Below are 20,426 nucleotides of genomic sequence, written 5' to 3' on the forward strand. Positions count from 1 at the left end.
TTCAAAATCGGCTTTGGCGATAATCGAATTTAAGACCTCTTACTTACAAGTGAAAAGGAATATACCACTAAACCGTAGTCAGTGGTGGATCCATAATTTTACATTTGGAGGATCCCAATAATAAAGGTAAAAAAATATGTAGATAAAAATAACATTTAAAAGTTAAATTATAATACATTTCATTCATGAATCATACGCAAACAACATTACAAACTATAAAATTCTAATTCAAGCGTCTACGATGATGTTCATAGTTTGAAAATGTTCCATTTACAAATATGCTCTTTGGCTTGAAAAACCTTTCCATATTTCTTATCTCCACACTACACATTAACAAAAAAAAAAAAAAAAACACAAAAACATATACCAATTAATCAATAAACAAAATTCCAATAATTAAATGAGTACACAAACATAAAACATATTTATAATCATATCAATAATAGATTATAAATCTCCATCAATAAATAATATAATTTAGTTGAGATTAGAATACCAAAAAATCTTATTTAAATCTTGAACCAAATGGTGGTGGTGTGGATATTTGAAACAAATTGAGATATGATATTCGAGTAAAATTAAAATATGAGTTTGGGTGGGATTTTAGGATTTTAGGGTTCTGAGAATTGGGAATTGAGGATTGGATATGTGAAAATGGGGGGTTTTAGGTTTTGGATGGGGGAAGGGATGAGTAAGGTATGGAGATTCGGGAAGAGTGACGAGGTCTTGGAGACTTAAAACAAAAAGGAAGCAAATGGCAGTGTTATGACATTGTCTAATTTTTTATTTTTTTTTCAAAAGGTTTTAATCAGTTGGCTAAAACGTGCATTTTGAGCCAAAGTTGAAAAAGGCAAAATTTTCTTTCTTCCTCCACACGTTCGTCTTCCCTGTGAGGACGCCATTGCTGCAACTGCACATCCTTCATTCAAGTACGAGGGGTCTCTAAAAAATTTCAAGCAACGATTTAGGGGTCTTTGAGGGGTCTTGGGATCTCCCAAGTCCCTTTGTGGGTCCATCACTGATCATAGTACCAAATGACAGGAAACACAAGCTGATACATTAAATGTAATAATACAATTGGTTAGAAACTTGCCAAAAAAAAAAAAAAATCTCCAACCAATATTATGACACAAGAGTATACTGAACCGTGTTTTTCGGCAAATTAAAAATTTCTCCTAGAAAAGGGGGTAAGGGTAAGGGTAACGGAATGATGATGAAGTGTGGTTGGATAAATCAAGGTCTCACATGAATGCACGAGGCCGCGCAGCTGAGCGTCTGCCAATGGGGGGCCGCCTTAGTACACATTACACACAAGACGATCAATCATCAACTTGTGGGACTTGTCTCTCAATTTATAGATATATCTGTATTATATCCCAACCAACTTAATCATGAAAGAATTTTAAGTTCTTTCTGCTACTTTTGCATCAAAAGAAAAAGAGCAAAAGAGAAAGTTGTTTCTTATCATATTCCCATGCCATATATAAGTCTTGTTATGAATAGATCATTTGACATATTATGTTATTAGATGTATAGATTTAATTTACTTAAACACTTATTTACTTAGTTAATTCACCAAAGCTATAAACATATACCTTGTGCTATAAACATATGCATGTTGTATTACGCATATATCTTCCGACGTTTTATGTTATTAAATTTGTCAGTTTGATTTACTTTCTCGAACACTTATCTAATTAGTCATTCCACTAAGGCTATAAACATATAACTTCTGCTACAAACAGATTACCTTTGTGCTTAATAGCCATAGTGTTGACTCATTAGTCAATCCAACTCATAAAGTTGGCTTCTCATGAAATACAATGTATCAAATACTTGATTGATGTTCCTTGTTTTTTATTTATTTTTATATATAAATAAAAAAGGTGGACAGCTGGTGGTAAGTTATGGTTATCCACTCATTCAGGGCCCAGAAAGGCTATGGGGAACCCTGCTTATAACCACAGTCAAGCAGACTCACCAGTTCGGAGCATCAAACTCGGGATCTTCCACATTTTTTTGTTAATCGCTGAATTTTAAATCGACGAATTAGTGATTGTATATTTCATTGTCAATGCATAATCAAGAGAGTTTATAACTAGACTTGTCAATAGCATTATATACTTCTATATACGAGATCATGGTTCAATTTCTTCTTTTCACAATATCGCTCGTATAAAATGAATATTAACAAAAAAAAAACTCCTAAAACTAGCGGCTTTTTAGCCAAAATGGTCTCTGAGATTTACATAACTTATCACTTTGGTCTCTGAGATTTCAAATCAATAGAATTGGTCACTGAGATTCTTCACCATCAATCATTTTGGTCCTTCCAATATTATGTTAAATAAGGATCTAAATGACAAAAATACCCTCAATTTAATAAATAGTAGGCCAAAATGATTTGACAAAAATTGAAGATATTTTTGTTATTTTATTCTTGTTTAATGGAGATTTTTCATGGAATGATCAAGATGATTGATGGTGGACAATCTCAAGAACCAATTTTATTGATTTCAAATCTTAAGAACTAAAGTAAAGAGTTATATAAATCTCAAGAATTATTTTGGCTCTCATGCTTGGCTATAAATCTCAAGGCACCACACTAACCTTTACATTTAAACCTTAAAAAAACTGCCACAAAAAAAAAAAAAAGGAATTCAAATCCATCTCCCAATACAAATATATTCCCTTAATTAAACATTCTCTCTCTCTTTGACCAAAACAAACATTCTCTCTCTCTTCCCACACGCGGGCACTGCACACATGCACATTTATTTTTCAGTCACAAAAATGTCCTCATTGCAACCATGATTGATAATATTATTATTTAAGAGGGAGCAGAGAGGTAAAGCAAAAGGCAAAGCATAAGCTTATTTTTAGGGGAGCGTACTGCATTGTTCGTGCGGCAACTTTTCAAAAAATGGAAAATTCACTGATTGTACTAATATCAGCAGCAGCAGCAGCAGCAGCAGCAGCAACAGCAACAGCAATCGTGTCGATCTTGTCCATAATATTCCTCTACAGAAACAACACCACCAACTCCAACTTTCTGAGGTTTTTTGCTGCTTCTGCTACTACTTCACATATCGGATCAAAACACAGAAGAACCCAACTTCCTTTGGGAACTCTTGGGCTTCCTTTTCTTGGTGAAACCATTGAGTTTGTGACTTGTGCTTACTCCGACTGCCCTGAGAGCTTCATGGACAAGCGCCGCCACTTGTAAGTACATTAAAACGTAATTAGTAAAAACAGAAATTAATTAGTACCCAAATAACTTGTATTACTTTTATATAAACGCTTTTGTTTTTTGTAATATTAATGTGCCATGCTTAACTTTTGATTAAGCTTGTGTTAATGAATATGCTTCATTGGGTTTGTGTTTTGCATTACAGATACAAAACCCAATAAGCACTTTTCAGTTCTGATGATTCAGCTTCTTGTTTCAGCTGATTTAACTTTACTGATAATTTCCAAAGTTGAAAACTTGAAATTCCCAATAAGAACTTTTCAGTTCTAATTCAGCTGATTTACTTCATTAGTTTTGAAAGTCGAAAACTTGAAAATCCCAATCGTATTTGAATCTTTGGGGGTGTTTAATTTGTAGGTATGGGAAGGTGTTCAAGTCACACATATTTGGAAGTCCAACAATTGTATCAACAGATGCCGAAGTGAGTAAAATTGTTCTGCAGAGTGATGCAAAATCTTTTGTGCCATCTTACCCAAAATCTCTCACCGAGTTGATGGGGAAGTCCTCAATTTTGCTCATCAACGGAGCCCTGCAGAGAAGAATCCATGGACTCATTGGAGCCTTTTTAAAGTCCCCACACCTCAAAGCTCAAATCACCACAGACATGCAAAACTATGTCCAACAATCCATGGAAAATTGGACAGACGACCATCCCATTTACATACAAGATGAAACCAAACATGTTAGCTCTCTCTCTCTCTCTCTCTCTCTGTTTTCTCTCTCTCTAAGTTTGAAGTTTGAGATTGTTTGGTCTTCGAGAAGAGTTTCAATGGACAGAAGACAAAACAAAAGATGCCATCTCTCTTTAGATCTACTGGTGGATTTTTCTCTTCTATTAAAATGTTTTTATAATAAAGTAAGTGTTGAGATTGAATCTCACATTGAGAAAAGAAGAGATTTTGCATATGTTTATAAATAATTGGATTATTTTTCATATTGCCAATTGATTTTATAATAAAAATTCAACGTTATTGATGATAAAGAACCTTGCATATGTTTATAATCTCAATTGGTTGTTCGGTAAAACATCATCTTTCTTCAATAAATGCTCCATTAAGCACTTGGGTTAAACAAATCTCTCTCTCGTGACCAAATAATAAATCATTGATATTTGAATTTTTATATGTGGCTTCTACTTAGGTTAAGTGGCAGAATTTATGATCTTCCATAAAGAAATGAACCTAGTTGTAAAGGGAAATGATTTTTATAATTTTGTGGTGTCCTACACTCCGATGCTTGTTTCCGTCTTTTTAATTCGCCGTTGTTTATTTAATTATATGACTAGAAACAAGAGGGGTAGTGCAAGAGGATAAAAATGAACTGCAAAAAAGCATTTTCCAGTAGAGTAACATTCTTTTTCTTCTAAATTTCTTTATTTTTCTCTTATTCTATTTGAACGATCACGATTAATTCGCGTCAATATTTTATATTAAGTTTTTATAGAGAGAATGACAGAGAACAAACTATGAGAGAAAAAGAGGAAAATAGAAGAAATTTAGAAAGAAGAGAATCTTACTCCTGTCCGAGTTATGAAATGCCAAATGGGATTCATAATAATTCTGCATGAATGATATTGTCTGTGGAAATAGATTCATAATTATTAAGTCTCTTTACAGTCCTTATTAAAATTTACCAAGAAATTGTCCTTTTTGTCTGCAGATTGCTTTCCAAGTACTTGTCAAAGCATTGATTAGTTTGGATCCTGGTGAGGACATGGAGTTCCTAAAGAAACAGTTCCAAGAATTCATTGCAGGCCTCATGTCTATACCCATAAACATTCCTGGAAGTAGACTTTACAGATCATTACAGGCAAGTTAATTATCAATTTTTAATGAAAAGTTCATTTGTCAGAGAGTCTTATGTTGCTGGACCGTGATTTCAAAACTTAGGTTAAGTTGGGTTTGTCTTAATATGTGATCTGAATTCACAATCTGATAATATAAGTAGTTTATCGTTGTTTTTTAAATCGTATTCTCGTAATGATATTTTGAGTCCTAATTAATTTCAGGCAAAGAAGAAAATGGTCAAGCTAGTACAGGAAATCATACAAGCTAAAAAAAAAGAGAGTGATATAATCTCCAACAAGGTTCCCAAAGATGTGGTAGATGTTCTGCTGAGAGACACAAGTGAGCAGTTAACAGGGGATCTGATAGCAGATAACATGATTGATATGATGATACCAGGGGAGGATTCAGTGCCACTTCTCATGACTCTTGCAATCAAATACCTCTCAGACTCCCCCACTGCTCTCCAACAATTAACTGTATGCAAAGATCTCTTTCATTTTTTTGCTTTCATTTTGGTAAATAGCAAATTCTCTTTACTGCAATGATTCATCCTAGTAATACATCCATTTTTCATTGCCCTCGTCATACTAACTTAATAAGCGTGATGAAGATAGGAAGAAGGAATATACTTCTAGCTGTATGCAAGATTTTCTTGTTGCTTGCTGCACGGATACTATTAATTACACAATCCCACCTTTGCTCATGAATAGTGAAAAAAAAAAAATATTTAATTTGCATGTAAGATTCTCTCATTACTCGTCGCACAGTTACTATTAATAAACGTCACACCATCTTTTTTCTAAGATTGATCTCTTTTTTTGGAACTTTGTGACACTCAAGTCCAACTCTTTGACTACTTTATATGTGCCATTTTTCATTTTCCTTGTCGTTTTGGTGATTTTGCTCTTTTCGCGTGTGGCTGTCTAAGCAATACAGTTTATGGGGCAAGTGGAATTCTAAGACGTATAAACACATGGTATTCGGGAGCACATTACAAGAACAGTATATTATATTTTCTTCATATAACAATACATTTACATTGAGAGATAAATGAATAAATTAGTTGCGAACCCATTATTTTTGTTGTTCGAATATAAAATCTCTCTTACCAGTAGTACTGTATGCAAATTTCCCAAAGAAACAACATATCTGTTATTGTCTGTGAAGGAATAGGAAATTTACAAAAAAAAATCCATTGTTGTTTTGTTCTTTTAAAATTGAATTCTTGATGATGAACTCAGGAGGAGAACATGAAGTTAAAAGCTCTGAAAGATGAGCTTGGAGAGCCACTGTGTTGGAGTGATTACTTGTCCTTACCATTTACACAAAATGTAAGTGAATACCACAGTAATTTAAAAGTTCACAGCAGTAACTCACCAGAACACTATGCATTTTTTAAACTTTTTAATTTAATTATTGTAATTACACAGGTGATCACAGAAACCCTAAGGATGGGAAACATCATAACTGGGGTGATGAGGAAGGCCATGAAAGATGTGGAGATAAAAGGGTATTTAATACCAAAGGGATGGTGTGTCTTCACATATTTCAGATCAGTTCATCTTGATCAGAATAACTATGATTGGCCTTATCACTTCAATCCATGGAGGTGGCAAGTAAGAATGACTACATATATACGCATGCAATAGTGACTACATATATACGCATGCAATAGCGTTAAAACGCTAACCAGTTAGTACATTAATTTGGACTCTTGTTTTTAAGTAACGGATTGGAGCTGTATAATCTCTGCAGGACAAAGATATGAGCAGCTGCAACTTCACTCCTTTTGGAGGAGGACAAAGGCTGTGTCCTGGACTTGACTTAGCAAGGCTTGAAGCCTCCATTTTCTTACACCACTTTGTCACTCGATTCAGGTAATTAGATACGAATGACAGAATGAGCATCCCTCTTCCTTAATTATAGGCTTTTGTTAATTAATTCATAGGTCTATGTGGGGAGAGTTTGGTGGAAAATGAAGTCTAAGTTCACTGAATAGATAATATTAAGGGATTAACTTAAGTGAAAAGCATAGTTTGAAATCATATCGCGTGGGAGGTTTTGCTATGCAATGTCGCGTTATGTAGCAGTTTTGTGTAAGCTATTCAAGACTTGCATAGCTTATTCTTCCATGAAGCGATATAGAACGTTATATTGCACAATATCGTGCGTTTTTCAAAACTATGAAAGAAAATGAACAGATGTGAATTAGGTCAGTTGATCAGAATATTATGTCGGTCATTTTATACCTGAATATTACTTCCTGTAGATTAGAGTAGTATGGTATATTGTTTGTCAAACACAAAAACTCGAGGGAAAATGAAAGAATATACATGGCATGTATACTTTTTGGGATTTCTTCAACCAGATGCAAACTTTATGCTTTTTGGGAGATATTGAACAAAGTTGTCTGTTAAAAGTAGTCCTGCATTTCTTCCACATTTGTTACCATTTGAGCAAAAGACAATATTGCATACATCAAACTTTCTGGCACTTCCACTATCAGTAGCTTGTCTTTGACATGCACCCTTTCATATTTGCTTTCAACCATGCTCTTTTACTGCTAGGGTAAATTGCTATATTTATGAAAACCTGACTTTAGTTAAATGGGCTTGAGCATTGTGTTTTACGTTCTACGTACTTAAGTTTGAATTAAAAAAACACAACCCTCGTAGCATTGCACACTCAGTACTACATAACATCTAAGTCACACCCTATATACAGATAATTAGTCACTTAAGAATGTTCCAACCCTCCTTTGCTATCAACCACCAATTTACCCACATGGGTTTCCATGTGTGAGGAAAGTTAAGACCAAAAAAATCTAAAGACTCCATGAGAAGCCCATAATACACATGATTTGGTAATATAGTAACATCATAACAGATAGTGGCAGATACCCGAGCTCTTGAGAGTAACAGACGATGTTCTCTTCCCTGGACCTAACTCAACCATTAGTCCACATGTGATTCACCAGACTGGATTGATCTTGAATGACTCAACTTTTCATGCATATAACTTATTAATTCATTAATAATATGGTTTGTCTTTGGTAATCCAATTTACTATAGTCCGATCTTTTAAATAATTTTTACTATTCGATATTTAAGATTCAATCTTACAGTCAAATTTTGTTATTCATTTTCCGGACTAGCCCTAAATTATTGAAGACAAATTACAATAATAGTATAGTTCTAAACCAATGTTTTGTATGCATGTTAGTGCCTTGAGCTCATGCTTGCATGGAATTTGTCTAGTTATTTATCGGCACCTTCATCGACAATTTTCTACACCATGTATCTAGTGCTCAACACTCGTTTAAAGTGCTTTTTTTTTTCCTTCAAGAAAGCACTTAAGTTTATATGTGCATGTAAAGAGCTTATGCTAAAGGAGGCAGATTCTCTGCCCTTTATTTTTCGTGCTCTTCTGTTTTATGTGATCATGGTTAAATTATGTTAATATTTTATATTTTTTATATATTAAAGATAAAAAAATAATAATATAAAATATTAACAATGCTTAATTGTAATTACATAAATAGAAAAGCATTGGAAGAAAGGACAGAGAATCTTCCTCCTCTGCTAAAAGCACTTGCGCATATTTCTTAGGAAAGCACTCCCAAAAGCAGTCAAAGTAGGTAGTAATAAGTAGAGTAGCCACTAGTTCAGTACTGTGGGAGGACGAAATCAACAATCATGAAAGTGGACAATAAACAAATGGATAAATAAGGAGGATACACAGTAGACAGACAAATCACGGTTTTCTGGATCTTCTTTTAATACAAAACCACTCAGAATCAAGGAGGGTTTCTTAGCCTTGCGATAGCGTTGCTGCATACTACCATCAAATATTAAAAAATAGAAAGTGGTAAAAATTAAAAAGATACCATTTGATCTCTAGGTCTAACTTTGACTAAATCTTTTTCTTCTGCCCACACAAATATTTTACAACAACTTTTTAATATGAAGGTCTGTTCTCTGTTGTGATGTCGTTTTTGGATCTAATATTTTTTTTTTGTATAACTAATAAATAATTAAATAGTTTAATTACACATAACATTTTTTGAAAATTACAAATTGGTTTGAAATGATCAAATGCAGGTGGGCGGCTGAGGAGGACACAATTGTGAACTTCCCCACAGTAAGAATGAAGCGGAGGATGCCGATCAGGGTCAAAAGGAAAGTTGGTGGGACCCACTAGATTGGGATCAGATCCTCTCCTGAGTAAAAGGTGAGGATCTTCCTGATTAAGATCATCGGGTCTTTGAAATTTTATCCAATGATTATAATTATTATAACTTTTAGAAAGATCTTCCGTTTGTAATTGTTGAATAAAATTTCAACGATTCAATGAACTTGATCTGAAGGATTATGAGGAGAGAGAATCTTGATCCACAATTTTGTAAACAAGCAATGATACAAAACAGCCAGACCTGAAAAGACAGGGAAAAGAAAAGGAGTGTGCTGGGTTGCGTCTCCAGTTGCACACGTGTGGTTTGAGTCGGCAGATATCACAAAGTTCGCTCTTTTTGTCCTATTTGATACTCTTTATTTGCACATATAGACAAAAGACAGTACAAATATATAGTCTTCGTCGTGGGTCCTTAATTAAAACTTCTTAGGTAGTGCTATGTTTATTATCTATTTATACCGATTAGTACTATATTTATTATTTATTTGTATTATTTTTTTAATAAAAATAAAACCGATTAACACATACAAATCTTATCTCTAGTATAGAAATAGTATGCGATGGACATTGCTTATCTTGTACTGAATAATCGGTATTTTTTTGATATCGACTACGGAACAGTTCATCAGTTTATGGTTTTTGGTTTTTCTGAGATTTGGGGACAAATTCCAGCCCTAACAGCGGCTGCCAGCCTGCCACCATCCCTGCGAACCAGATCACAAACTCGTATCCTGTACATCAGCTTCAAAGCTTCAACCCCTACCACTGTACCACATGAATCATGGACATCCTTCAAAGTCCTTCAAGATCTTAACCTCATGAAGACCAATGAATTAATTCCTTCCCAACCGCTTACCCACATGCATGCCATCACCAATCCCCATCACTTAACCACATTCCTTCCCCTTGCATTGATGCCCATCACTAGTCTGGGGTTTGAAACTTTCACCTACCTTAAATTAATGTAATACTTTCCAATCAATATAATGGTATGTTATATATATATATATGTATGTATGTATATGTATGTATATATGAATAACCATCAAATTTATAAAAACTAATTACAAAATTTTGAAGGGAGACTGGAAAGAGGTGGTGGTAGTGCTCGGAGGAGGGGTGAGTAGTGGGTGTGAGTCTGGTAATGGTTGGCCAACATGGATAGCCGCTGGTAAGGTTGCGTAGGGAGGGGAGCAGAATTTAATGAAATCTTTGGTGGAAGGATGAGATTGTTTAAATCCTTTGACATATATCTATCCTAGAATACACCAAAATTCACAATTTTATGAAATCCAATCAAATCTATAATTTTTTTACTACAACTAAATTTATATACGCTTGTTTGATGTACATTAATATCCTTTTTTTTTCGAAGAATAACATTTATTAAATTATAATAGAAACGTTTACATCTTCAACAAGAATATTAAATAGAAACTCCAGACCCAGAGCATCCTAACGGAAAACACCTTCATACGAGATAACGTATGATGCTACAACATGAGCAGCGACATTTTGACTATCCCAAAATGTTAAAGGTCTTTCTAAATATTTCTAAATCGTAATTCGAGCACATCAAATTTTTGTGATCGTTCTCTTTCCACTATTGTCAAAAGTTTCAAATTCAAATTCCTAAAATAATTTGAACAAAAAGAGAAACTTAGCTAGCTAACTAGTGCTTAGCATGATTGCAATGTCTAAGGTTTGCTTAATACTTGTATAGACAAAGTTTCCCTAATTACCGATAATTTTGATGGTGTAGGGACTGATGGAAAACAACGGGAAGTGTAAATACGAACTTACTACATCTTCCGTCATTGGAGATGGAATCACACATCAAACTTAACACAAATATATATCATTCAGACGTGTGGTTAGCATTTATTTTTAAATTTCTATCTTAGGCTAAAAAAAGCCCAATTAATTCGTTAATGAGCCTCTAATTCATGAATTTTGGTCGAGTTTAACTGATTTCATGTAATTTTTTTTCAAATTCTCACTACGAGAGGTGGGTTTTTTCAAATTCTCTAACTTTTTAAAATCCTTTAAAATCCTTTAAAATCCATTCTTAATTGAATACATCTAGAAAGTTATAAACTCTTACACCAAGATTTCTATTGAGTTTAGTAAACTCTCTCAAGATTGAAAATTTGTGGAACCACCTTGCTTCATCTCTGACGTTTTGTTGGAAGATAACTCACTTTAGTTTGTTTTATTTCTTCATTGTATCGTTGAGGATAGCAAATTTCCAAGTCGTTTGTGTATGAAATTTTTTTTTCTTTGACCGGATTGAAATCCTTAACAAGGTTTTTATCACGGCCCATTATGCATACTATCCTCTCTAATGTACGTATTCATTTTTTTTTCCAATAAATATTGTACTTTCCTTCCAAAAAAAAAAATTAAAAAAAAAACTCTCTCAAAGTCCTAATTAAATACACATAAACTTTCGGAGAATCATTTAAAATTTTAATGAAATACCCCTAAAAAAATTAAAATCCCTCCAAAGTCGTAAGAAATGCGGTCGACAGTTTCTACAATCTGATGGCCCAATAGGACAAAACGACGTCACTGGAAGCAGCATTCAATATAGCCTGGCACGCAAAAACAAATTTGAGAAATTGCTCGCTTGCCCAGAAAACAAACAGCTCAGGACCTCTCATTCGTTCAGAAATTCGATGCACCAGTTTGATTATTAACTTTTTGGAATACAAAAGAAATTGAAATTTGGATTCTCAGTTATTTTAATCGTGTATTAATGGAATTGAAACCGTGATTAATTACTGTCTGAACGGTGCCCAACTGAGAAAAGTACGTTTCTTTTTGCCCTGAGAAGTTGCATTACGATTATATACAGGATTATGTGCGTGTGTGCGTGTGTGCGTGTGTGTGCATATTGTCTGAAGTGATGAGAAATTTGGAATTTTGAGAAAATAGTTTTGTTTAATTTCCTTCAGTTTCTCGGAATCCAAACTAACCCATAAGGATTAATCAGATATGAGTGGATTAATTAGTTGGATAAAATGTAGTTGTTATATGCTTCACATTGACTGTCAAATTGTGTAATTGATTAAATTTCAGCTTTTGCAAATGCTATACTGTTTAATCTTTTTATTACAAAAGATATCCTGACTTCTATGGATATGTTAGTTTGGAGAATGATTTAGCAGTCACTGACATGTTCCTCCCCTTCTTTAGGTTGATATTTCCTACAAATTTGTGGGTTTCAGGATAACTTACAATGGCAGGGAGACATTGTGTTCTGCGTGAAGCGATGGACTGGCGTGGCTATCCTATTGAAGGACCTTATGGCCAAGGCCCTCCTATGTGGCCACTTCCCCATCCTACAATGTTGGAGGAAGAACTTGAAATGCAGCGTGCTGAAATTCGAAGACTTTTGGCTGATAACCGGAGACTGGTGAAGACCGGATGACGTTGCAGCTTGAGCTTGGTGCTGCCAAGGAAGAAATTCATCGGATGACTGTAGCCTTGTCAGATATTTGTGCCGAAGAAGAAATGAAATCAAGGGAGCTCTATGAGAAAAGTAGGAAATTGGAAATTGGAGGCTGATCTACGGGCAACTGAGCCCTTCAAAAATGAGGCTAAGCAACTTCGCTCTGAAGTTCAGAAGCTGACTAGTGTTAGGAAGGAACTTACCACACAAGTTCAGAACCTCACGCAGGACCTTGCGAGGTTGCAGTCCAACAATAAGCAGATTCCTATGCTAAGGACTGAGATTGATGGTCTGCATCAGGAGCTTATGCATGCCAGTATGGACCTGCTTCTATTGTATTTGTTTTCATTTTCTTATCTTAGAGCTCCTTTTCATTGTACCTATCTTATCGAGAGTGTATTAGATTGACTGCTTGTATATTAACTTAGAAGTTTTGTTTTGTAGACATGCAATCGATTATGAAAACAAGGCAAATATTGAGCTTATGAAGCAAAGACAGGCAATGGAGAAGAACCTAGTTTCTATGGCACATGAAGTTGAGAAACTACGTGCAGAACTTTCTAGGGCTGATGGTAGACCATGGGGTGCAGGTATTACTTAGTTGTCTTACCATATTCTGGAGGCATTTATTTCCTGCTTCTTGCACATTCCTTGAACCTTCACTTAATATGGTAAAATTGGCTTCTGAAGAGATGAGATGTCATGTAACATACGTATGAGAATGGTAACCCCTCTTTCTCTCTCTCTCTCTCTCTCTCTCTCTCACACGCGTGCATTGGACCCATTCAGGCCCACAGCCAGAAACACACAAGTATACTTGAAGACAAACTCACACATTGATGAAACAATCGTATTTTGCTTACCAACATAAAAAAATTTCATCACATTCGGTTCTTATATTCCTCTTTTTAATGTAAATACTTAATTTCATGTTTATTGATTCGTTGAGCTCTGTCTGGTTGTTGAATAGAGGAATGAATTTCATCTTCCACAACCACTTGGGAGTTGGGTTGAGATCTCGTATTTCTTATAATCTATTACAAAAATGAACTATTTTTATTTCTTTGCATGGGCGATATTTGAAATTGTTTTCCCAATGGTCAGGTTGCGGAGCACAAAAGAGTTTCTTGTGCATTTGGGATTATGGTGTGACATCTTACTTTCAATCTCTTAATTCATATCTCGCCCTTTTCTTTCTTTGAAGGTGGACAATATGGTATGAATTTCACCAGCCCAGAAGGGGCTTTTCCCGCTGCATATGGAGATGGATATGGGATGCACATGGTATGCTTGCTTGTATGATTGGGATTCCAATTATTTTTTCGTATCCAGTAGCTTTTTGTGTTGGTGTTCTCTTTTCTCAGAAATGTCTAATGGTGTATCTTTTAGGTTTACACTTCTCTCTAAAGTTGTCTCTATGCTTATCTGTTAGGGTGCTGCTGACAAAGGGCCTATGTATGGCCGGGGTCCAGCTTCGTGGGGAGGATCTGAAAAGCCTCGCATGACTCGTTGTTGAAATCTGGGTGATTATTGTTTCAATTACAGAGTTGTACGTCCCACCTTTGGTTGCTCGTCATCTGAGCATAAGTGGTCAAGAAGCTTTAGCATCTATATGTGCACGCCAGATCAGCAGCCCTTTATTTTTCTCAATACATTGTTAGTCATCTCAAACTGATGTAGACAGGGTTTTAATATCTCTTTGCTTGATAGCTAGACGTTAATTACCATGTCCGTGATAGTAATATAATGTTTGTGATTTCCTGTCTTAATTTGCATCAGTTATATCTTATATTGGTCATTTGACATGGTAACTTATTAAGGATTGTTTTCTATCTAGCAATGTTCTTTAGATTAGATTTCTTCCATTCTCTTCATGGTGGGTAGAATCAAACTTTAGAATGGTGCTATACTTTAGTATATCTTTTGTGAACTTGACGTTTTTTCTACTTCTGTCCAATTTAACCCTAATTTCCCTAAGTTGTGTGGAGGCAGGAGCATGTCTGAAATGCAATTGAAGGGAAGCTATGTGATCATTGTATTGCATGAAAGTAATGCAACCTGCATTTCTGTAGATGATGCAATTGTTGGATTTGAGTTGTGTCGTTTCATAATTTATGAACATAACATATATTGTGTTCAATTTGCTGGGATGTGGGTTTATTTCTTGGAAATTCCCTCTTGCTGGTTTTGGTGTTGGAGTTGGACATAAAGCTACTTCTTATGCATCAATTTATCTGGGTGTGGAGTATATACTTATTTGAAGATTGGGAGCTATGCTGGCGATTTTGCATCACAAAAATTACAACATTTCCTGTTGCTGCGTGATCAGATGAAATCTACTGGATGTGAGTTCTGAGTTCTATCGTGTGATGACTTGCTAACAAATAATCTTTCTTGAATATTTTTTAGGATGTAAATGGAGCTTCCCATTATATGAAGTTATTGGGTTTAGAAAATTGCATACATGAAAGTATTCATAAATTAAATGGGAGTCGTGATCTCTTTTAGGTGGGTAGCTAGGGCCTAAGCAGTTGTAATGCTCTGGAAGTAAGGTTTAGGCTTTTCCATTTGTAGGTTATATTTTGACTAGGACCCCAGAATTCCATATGGTTTATTTGCCAGGTTAACATCTGCAGCTCTGTCACAGCATCATATTTATGTGGCTGCTTTGGATTAGTGGCCTTTGGATAAGCACTAGATTTTTCTGTTCAAACATGGATGAAAATTTTTCATTATTGAGAAGTTCCTGGTAGTATCCATATCTTTTGGCTGGTATTGGAATAATGGATTTTGGAAATGTGGCCAGCTTAGGCCCTCATTGCAGTAGTTCTGCAGCACAGTCGTATCTGGTGTATTGTTCTCAATATTTATCTGCAGTGCATGGGCACCCTGATATGATGTTCTAACAGAGGAGGAGGGTGTACCAAAGGCTTGTTTGTATAGGTTCAAGTTTTCTGGGGCTTGGTTGAAGTGATTTATATTGTGAAGGTACTGTAGACCACTCTCTAGTGTTCCTATTTATGCTCTAAATAGCCAAGTTAGACTTCTCCGGCAATTATCTAGAGTCCAATTTAAGGGTTATGGTTCAGTAGGATAATTGGGAGTTGTAATTCTTAAGCCAGAGGACATGTTTTATACAGAGGTGGAATTGTGTCCAAATGTATAGACACAAGAGTGTTGATAAATTACTCCATGGTCTTGAAAGAAACCACGAAGTAAAAAAAATTCTCCACCATTGTTTACTCTTATTTGGCAAATGGATGTATTAAACTGAGTGTGAACAAAAGAGAAAAAATCTTTGAGGATATGTTGTGTTTCTGATTTGTGTTGCATAAGAAAAATTCATGTGAAACAGGAATAATCATCCACTATGGTTAAGAAATATTTTGCTCTAGAAGTAGAAGCAATTTTATAAGGACCCCAAATATCGCAAATGATCAAATCAAACAGTTTTGTAGTTGTAATGGAACTGACACCAAAAGGTAAACAACTTTGCTTGGCTAAAGGACAAACATCACAAGCATTATTTGACTTGAAAGGAAAATGCAACAGGTGTTTCGACATGAAATCTAGTCTAGAGGATCATAAGTGACCCAGACTCTGATGCCACAACTATGTAAGGGAGAGAACAAGGTTGCAGACTCGGTGTGGATTACCAGATGTTGTGGGAGTCAATGCCACCAAATAATAGAGCCATCCGCGTTGCTTACCCAAACCAATCACCGTCTTCGTCGTCAAGTCCTGCATAATACACCACAAAGGAAAAAAGGTTACGGAACATGTAATCCACTTGTAATTTGACTCACAAACATCAAATCTACTTTGAAAGTGGGCACACATAACACATCTCGCAACAAAAAAGTAGAACTCAAAGGGACATTCCCAGTGGAGACTATGTGAGCTTGCTTTCCACTTGGTAATAAAACTGGTGACAAATGGGTATTTTTGACACCATTAGTGAGTAAATCTGATGAGGAGGTTATATGATCCGTTGCACCACTGTTGATTATCCATCGATGTAAGGGCAAATGGGATGTTGACAAACCTGCCTTCATGGCAGCGACATTAGCTTTTGGAGGAACGGATGCATCACCTCCTTTATTATTTATTATGTGAAGGATTTGCTGGAATTGGTTGTTAGATAACCCGGACATCATCGACTTCATCTCCTCCAAAGTGGCATATTCAGAAACTTGATTCACTGAAGAAGTGCTGCCTTCCTTTTTAGAAGGCTTGTTTCCTTTTTGAGGCTTGACTTTGTGAAGACGATGCCCCGGTGGATATCCATGAAGCTGGTAACAAGTATCAATTGTGTGATAGTCATGATCACAATGAATACAGTGCAGGGGCTTGCGACTGGAGGACCTAGATGATCGCGAACCATCTTGTCGAACAGCCATAGCTGTTGTCTCAGTGACCCCACGTGAATCAGTAAGAGATCTTTGTTTCTCTTCCTGGGAAATTGAAGCATAGGCTTGACAAACAGTGGGTAAAGGATTCATCAGTAAGACTTGTCTTCGAATGACACCATAGCACACATTGAGGCCCATAAGAAACTGCATCAACTTGTTCCTTTCATTTCGCGCTCCACATGTGCAGGAAGTGGAGTCATTGTAAGACGCTAGTTCATCCCACAATTTCTTCAATTTTGTGTAGTACGCAGCAACTGAAAGTTGGTCTTGAGTAAGAGAATCAATGTCCCGTTGTAATTGGGAAATATGAGGAGCATTGCTTTGTGAATAACGCTCTTGCAATTCCTCCCAAATTGCATGAGCATCAGTCATGTAGAGGATACTACAAAAATTTCTGAATCAATGGAGTTGATAATCCACGCAACAATCATATTGTTGCTTCTCTGTCATGTAGCATGGTCATCTGGTTTGATCTTCTCGGTAGGCTGTGTGACAGTACCATCAACAAAGCCGAGCTTGTTTTTGGCACTTAGGGAGATCCTCATCGCATGTGACTAGGTAGAGTAATTGTCCCTATTAAGGGGCTTTGAAACCAACATCATAGATGGGTGATCTGAATGATGGATAAGCAATAGGTTTGAAACATCAGCCTTGGCATCAGCCGCGGTCGTTAGTGGCCATGACTGTCGACGGAAAAAACCTATTGAAAAATAGCAAAAAAAGGGGTAGCAGCAAGAACTAGGATTTTGACCTAGCTCTTGATACCATGTAAAATAGAGTAAAATTATATTTTGCGGAAGTGATTTTCTTCTGTTGATACCAAGACATTTATACAAAGAAGAACTCTTGATAGAGAAATAAACTATCCCACATTCTAGATATACAACAGGAAAATAAATCTATACAAATCAATTACAAATTTATTTCCTAAACTAAGCCAAGATATAGGAATGATATCGTTGAATACTCTACATAGCAGAGCATTACCAAGATTTTCAGTCTTCGACTCCAGTGTTGAAAATAAAACTCGGAAAAACAGTCGTGATGTCCCTGGCGTGTCAATAACATAATTAGAACACGTTTAGGAGAAGAAATGGATTGGGGAAGAATATAAAAAGAATTGAACGCGAAGGAATGACAGTAAGGGAAAGGTACTTTAAATATGGAAGGGTCATGTTCTTTAGGAGTGTTGGGTACCGAGTAGCATAAGCTTTCCATTCGTCTTTGCCAAATTTTTCATCTTTGTCAACGTCGGCATCCTCAAACGTCTGAGCTAGAAAACATAGCTTTGAGAGTGTAAAACTTAAGAATAAAGGTAAAGAACACAAATTTAAAACATCCACAATTCTTGCCTTATCGACGATAGCTTCCAGAGTTTCATCCGGCATCTGAATGCCGGATTCCAACAAAGTAGCAACTACCATTTGCCTGACCTGAAAGCAACTGCAGCTGTTAAGGTAGAACCGTAGAAGTAATACAACAGACGAATTAATTGTTTACAAAACTATGATTAACCGAAACGACAGAACTTGTTTACAGTCTCAAACACATCAAGATACTTACTTCTTCCCGCTCGATGTATCCGGTTTGCCTCAAATCATACAACCTAAATGCGACTGCAAGCAACCAAAGAGAAAGAAGAAGACAATGTCGTTTAACACGAAACACCTCCAAACTTGTTGTTAAGCAGCTGACATTGGGTTGTTGAGTACTTACAATCAATCTTGGCCTCAAGAGAAGCATACGGATGAAACACACTTAGTGCGTGGACAAACTCCTCAAATTCAATCACTCCATCTTTCTTTTCGTCAAAAACATCAAACACCTACATCCCATTTCATCACAGATTAAAAGGAAACAGATCAATATATATGTTGGTTCAGTGTTCAGACAAGATTGATAACGTAAATCGCTTGGAGTCACATTACATAGTTGAAAAAAATGTTGCATTGACATGGAAGGATGAAAAAGCGGCTATTAAGCTAAAGAATGTCACTAAAGAATAAAGATTATGAAATCTTCACACTTTCCTTTTTGCTTGAAAAAAAAAAAAAAGGCAGCAACTAATTAATATATGTACCCGGAAGAGAAATTAGAGCGGATGTGCTCTCCTTATGCATCCGACATCCAATCTCCATTCCCACAGTTAGGATTAGATTAAATTAGAATATCACAAGCGAGCTTACCCTATCAAGAAAAAGATTTTCACCAGCTAGAGTTTTGAAAAGCGCCAACCTCAGCTCCTCCTGGACATGAACAACAAATAAAATTTCAGCTACTAATAAATGAAAAAAAAATCAAGGAAAAAGATATAATTTCCACGACCCATGTCAAAGAAATTAAAATTAAAAAACAAAAAATTGTAGAAGACGTGCATAAGTGGATGAACCTTGTGAAGTAATCCATCGTCGAGAATGGAGCTACTTAACTTGCTAAACAGTTCGCGCAATGCTTCCACTTCATTCACACTAACTGAGAGAGAGAGAGAGAGAGAGAGAGAGAGAGAGAGAGAGAGAGAGAAAGAGAAAGAGAGAGAGAGAGCGAGAAACATTATCCAATTAATTATTTATTTATTTAAAAACATATTGTCATTTCTGAAAAATTATATACTGAAGAAAAGCTATGTACAAACATGGAGAGGTGGCGGCGAGTCGAACGACGTCATCATGGCTGAAGGAAAGGCGGTGAGGTTGACAGTGGCAATCGAAGCAACCAGCTAAGCTGAAGATGAAAGCCTCGACCAGGCCAATCAGTGGTATGCAAAACGCACAGAGCGTCTCACCGATCTTCAGCGAGCTCGAACTCGTCTGAATTATTCACAGAAGCAGCACAGATTGGCGTTTGAGTGAAATTTTCTTTCTAATTATTTTCTCGGGAAACAAACAAACAAAGAAGGATAAAAGTTAGAGAGTGAGAATAGTACCGTAAAGCTGTAGGCGGAATAATCTATACGAAATAGGTCACGGATTTGCAATCTGGGTCTCTCAGCCATCGGCGTTTGCACAGAGACAGAGAGAGAGAGAGAGAGAGAGAGAGAGAGAGAGAGAGAGAGAGAGTTTGCCTGTGAATGCAGAAGGAAGGGAAAATATTCGTATTATCTTGTTTTATTTAAATACAACTTGAAGTTTATTGAAATGCTAGAAAGACAAAAAATTTAGTTATTAATTCAAATTTTGTAAATAATAAATTTATCATCTCACTGCTTACTGAGTACATTATTATTTTAAAAACAAATCATGAAAAAGGACTTTTGAATTAATTTAATTTTTCATTCTTCATTTATTTGATTTTGATTTGACTATTATAACCCTACAGGGTGGACAAGCGATATG

The 20,426-nt window shown here is 35.8% G+C and overlaps 2 protein-coding genes and 1 pseudogene across 3 annotated transcripts; 2 read left to right on the forward strand and 1 right to left on the reverse strand.

The window, feature by feature from the left end:
• The first annotated feature begins 2,923 nt into the window (after window positions 1-2,923).
• Window positions 2,924-9,650, forward strand: LOC137741005 (3-epi-6-deoxocathasterone 23-monooxygenase CYP90D1). The gene is made up of 8 exons (XM_068480813.1): window positions 2,924-3,222; window positions 3,608-3,932; window positions 4,910-5,059; window positions 5,259-5,513; window positions 6,279-6,368; window positions 6,468-6,653; window positions 6,793-6,914; window positions 9,138-9,650. Exons 1-8 carry the CDS (start codon window positions 2,924-2,926, stop codon window positions 9,235-9,237), a joined length of 1,527 nt encoding a protein of 508 aa, XP_068336914.1. The 3' UTR covers window positions 9,238-9,650.
• A 2,815-nt stretch (window positions 9,651-12,465) lies between these two features.
• Window positions 12,466-14,518, forward strand: LOC137741142 (protein FLX-like 3; annotated as a pseudogene).
• A 2,631-nt stretch (window positions 14,519-17,149) lies between these two features.
• Window positions 17,150-20,151, reverse strand: LOC137739811 (calcineurin B-like protein 10). 2 transcript variants are annotated; one of them, XM_068479527.1, is made up of 9 exons: window positions 20,018-20,151; window positions 19,727-19,901; window positions 19,484-19,566; window positions 19,281-19,340; window positions 18,811-18,919; window positions 18,658-18,710; window positions 18,447-18,527; window positions 18,250-18,362; window positions 17,152-18,144 (listed from the first exon to the last, which is right to left on the reverse strand). In XM_068479527.1, the coding sequence occupies exons 1-9, from the start codon at window positions 20,084-20,086 to the stop codon at window positions 18,090-18,092; spliced, it is 798 nt and encodes a 265-aa protein (XP_068335628.1). In that variant the 5' UTR covers window positions 20,087-20,151; the 3' UTR covers window positions 17,152-18,089. The 2 variants fall into 2 exon arrangements, with proteins under 2 accessions (XP_068335627.1, XP_068335628.1); XM_068479526.1 differs by having other exon boundaries at window positions 17,150-18,362.
• Window positions 20,152-20,426: the final 275 nt, after the last annotated feature.

This window comes from Pyrus communis, chromosome 7 (genome assembly GCF_963583255.1).
Source record: "Pyrus communis chromosome 7, drPyrComm1.1, whole genome shotgun sequence".
Taxonomy (NCBI): domain Eukaryota; kingdom Viridiplantae; phylum Streptophyta; class Magnoliopsida; order Rosales; family Rosaceae; genus Pyrus; species Pyrus communis.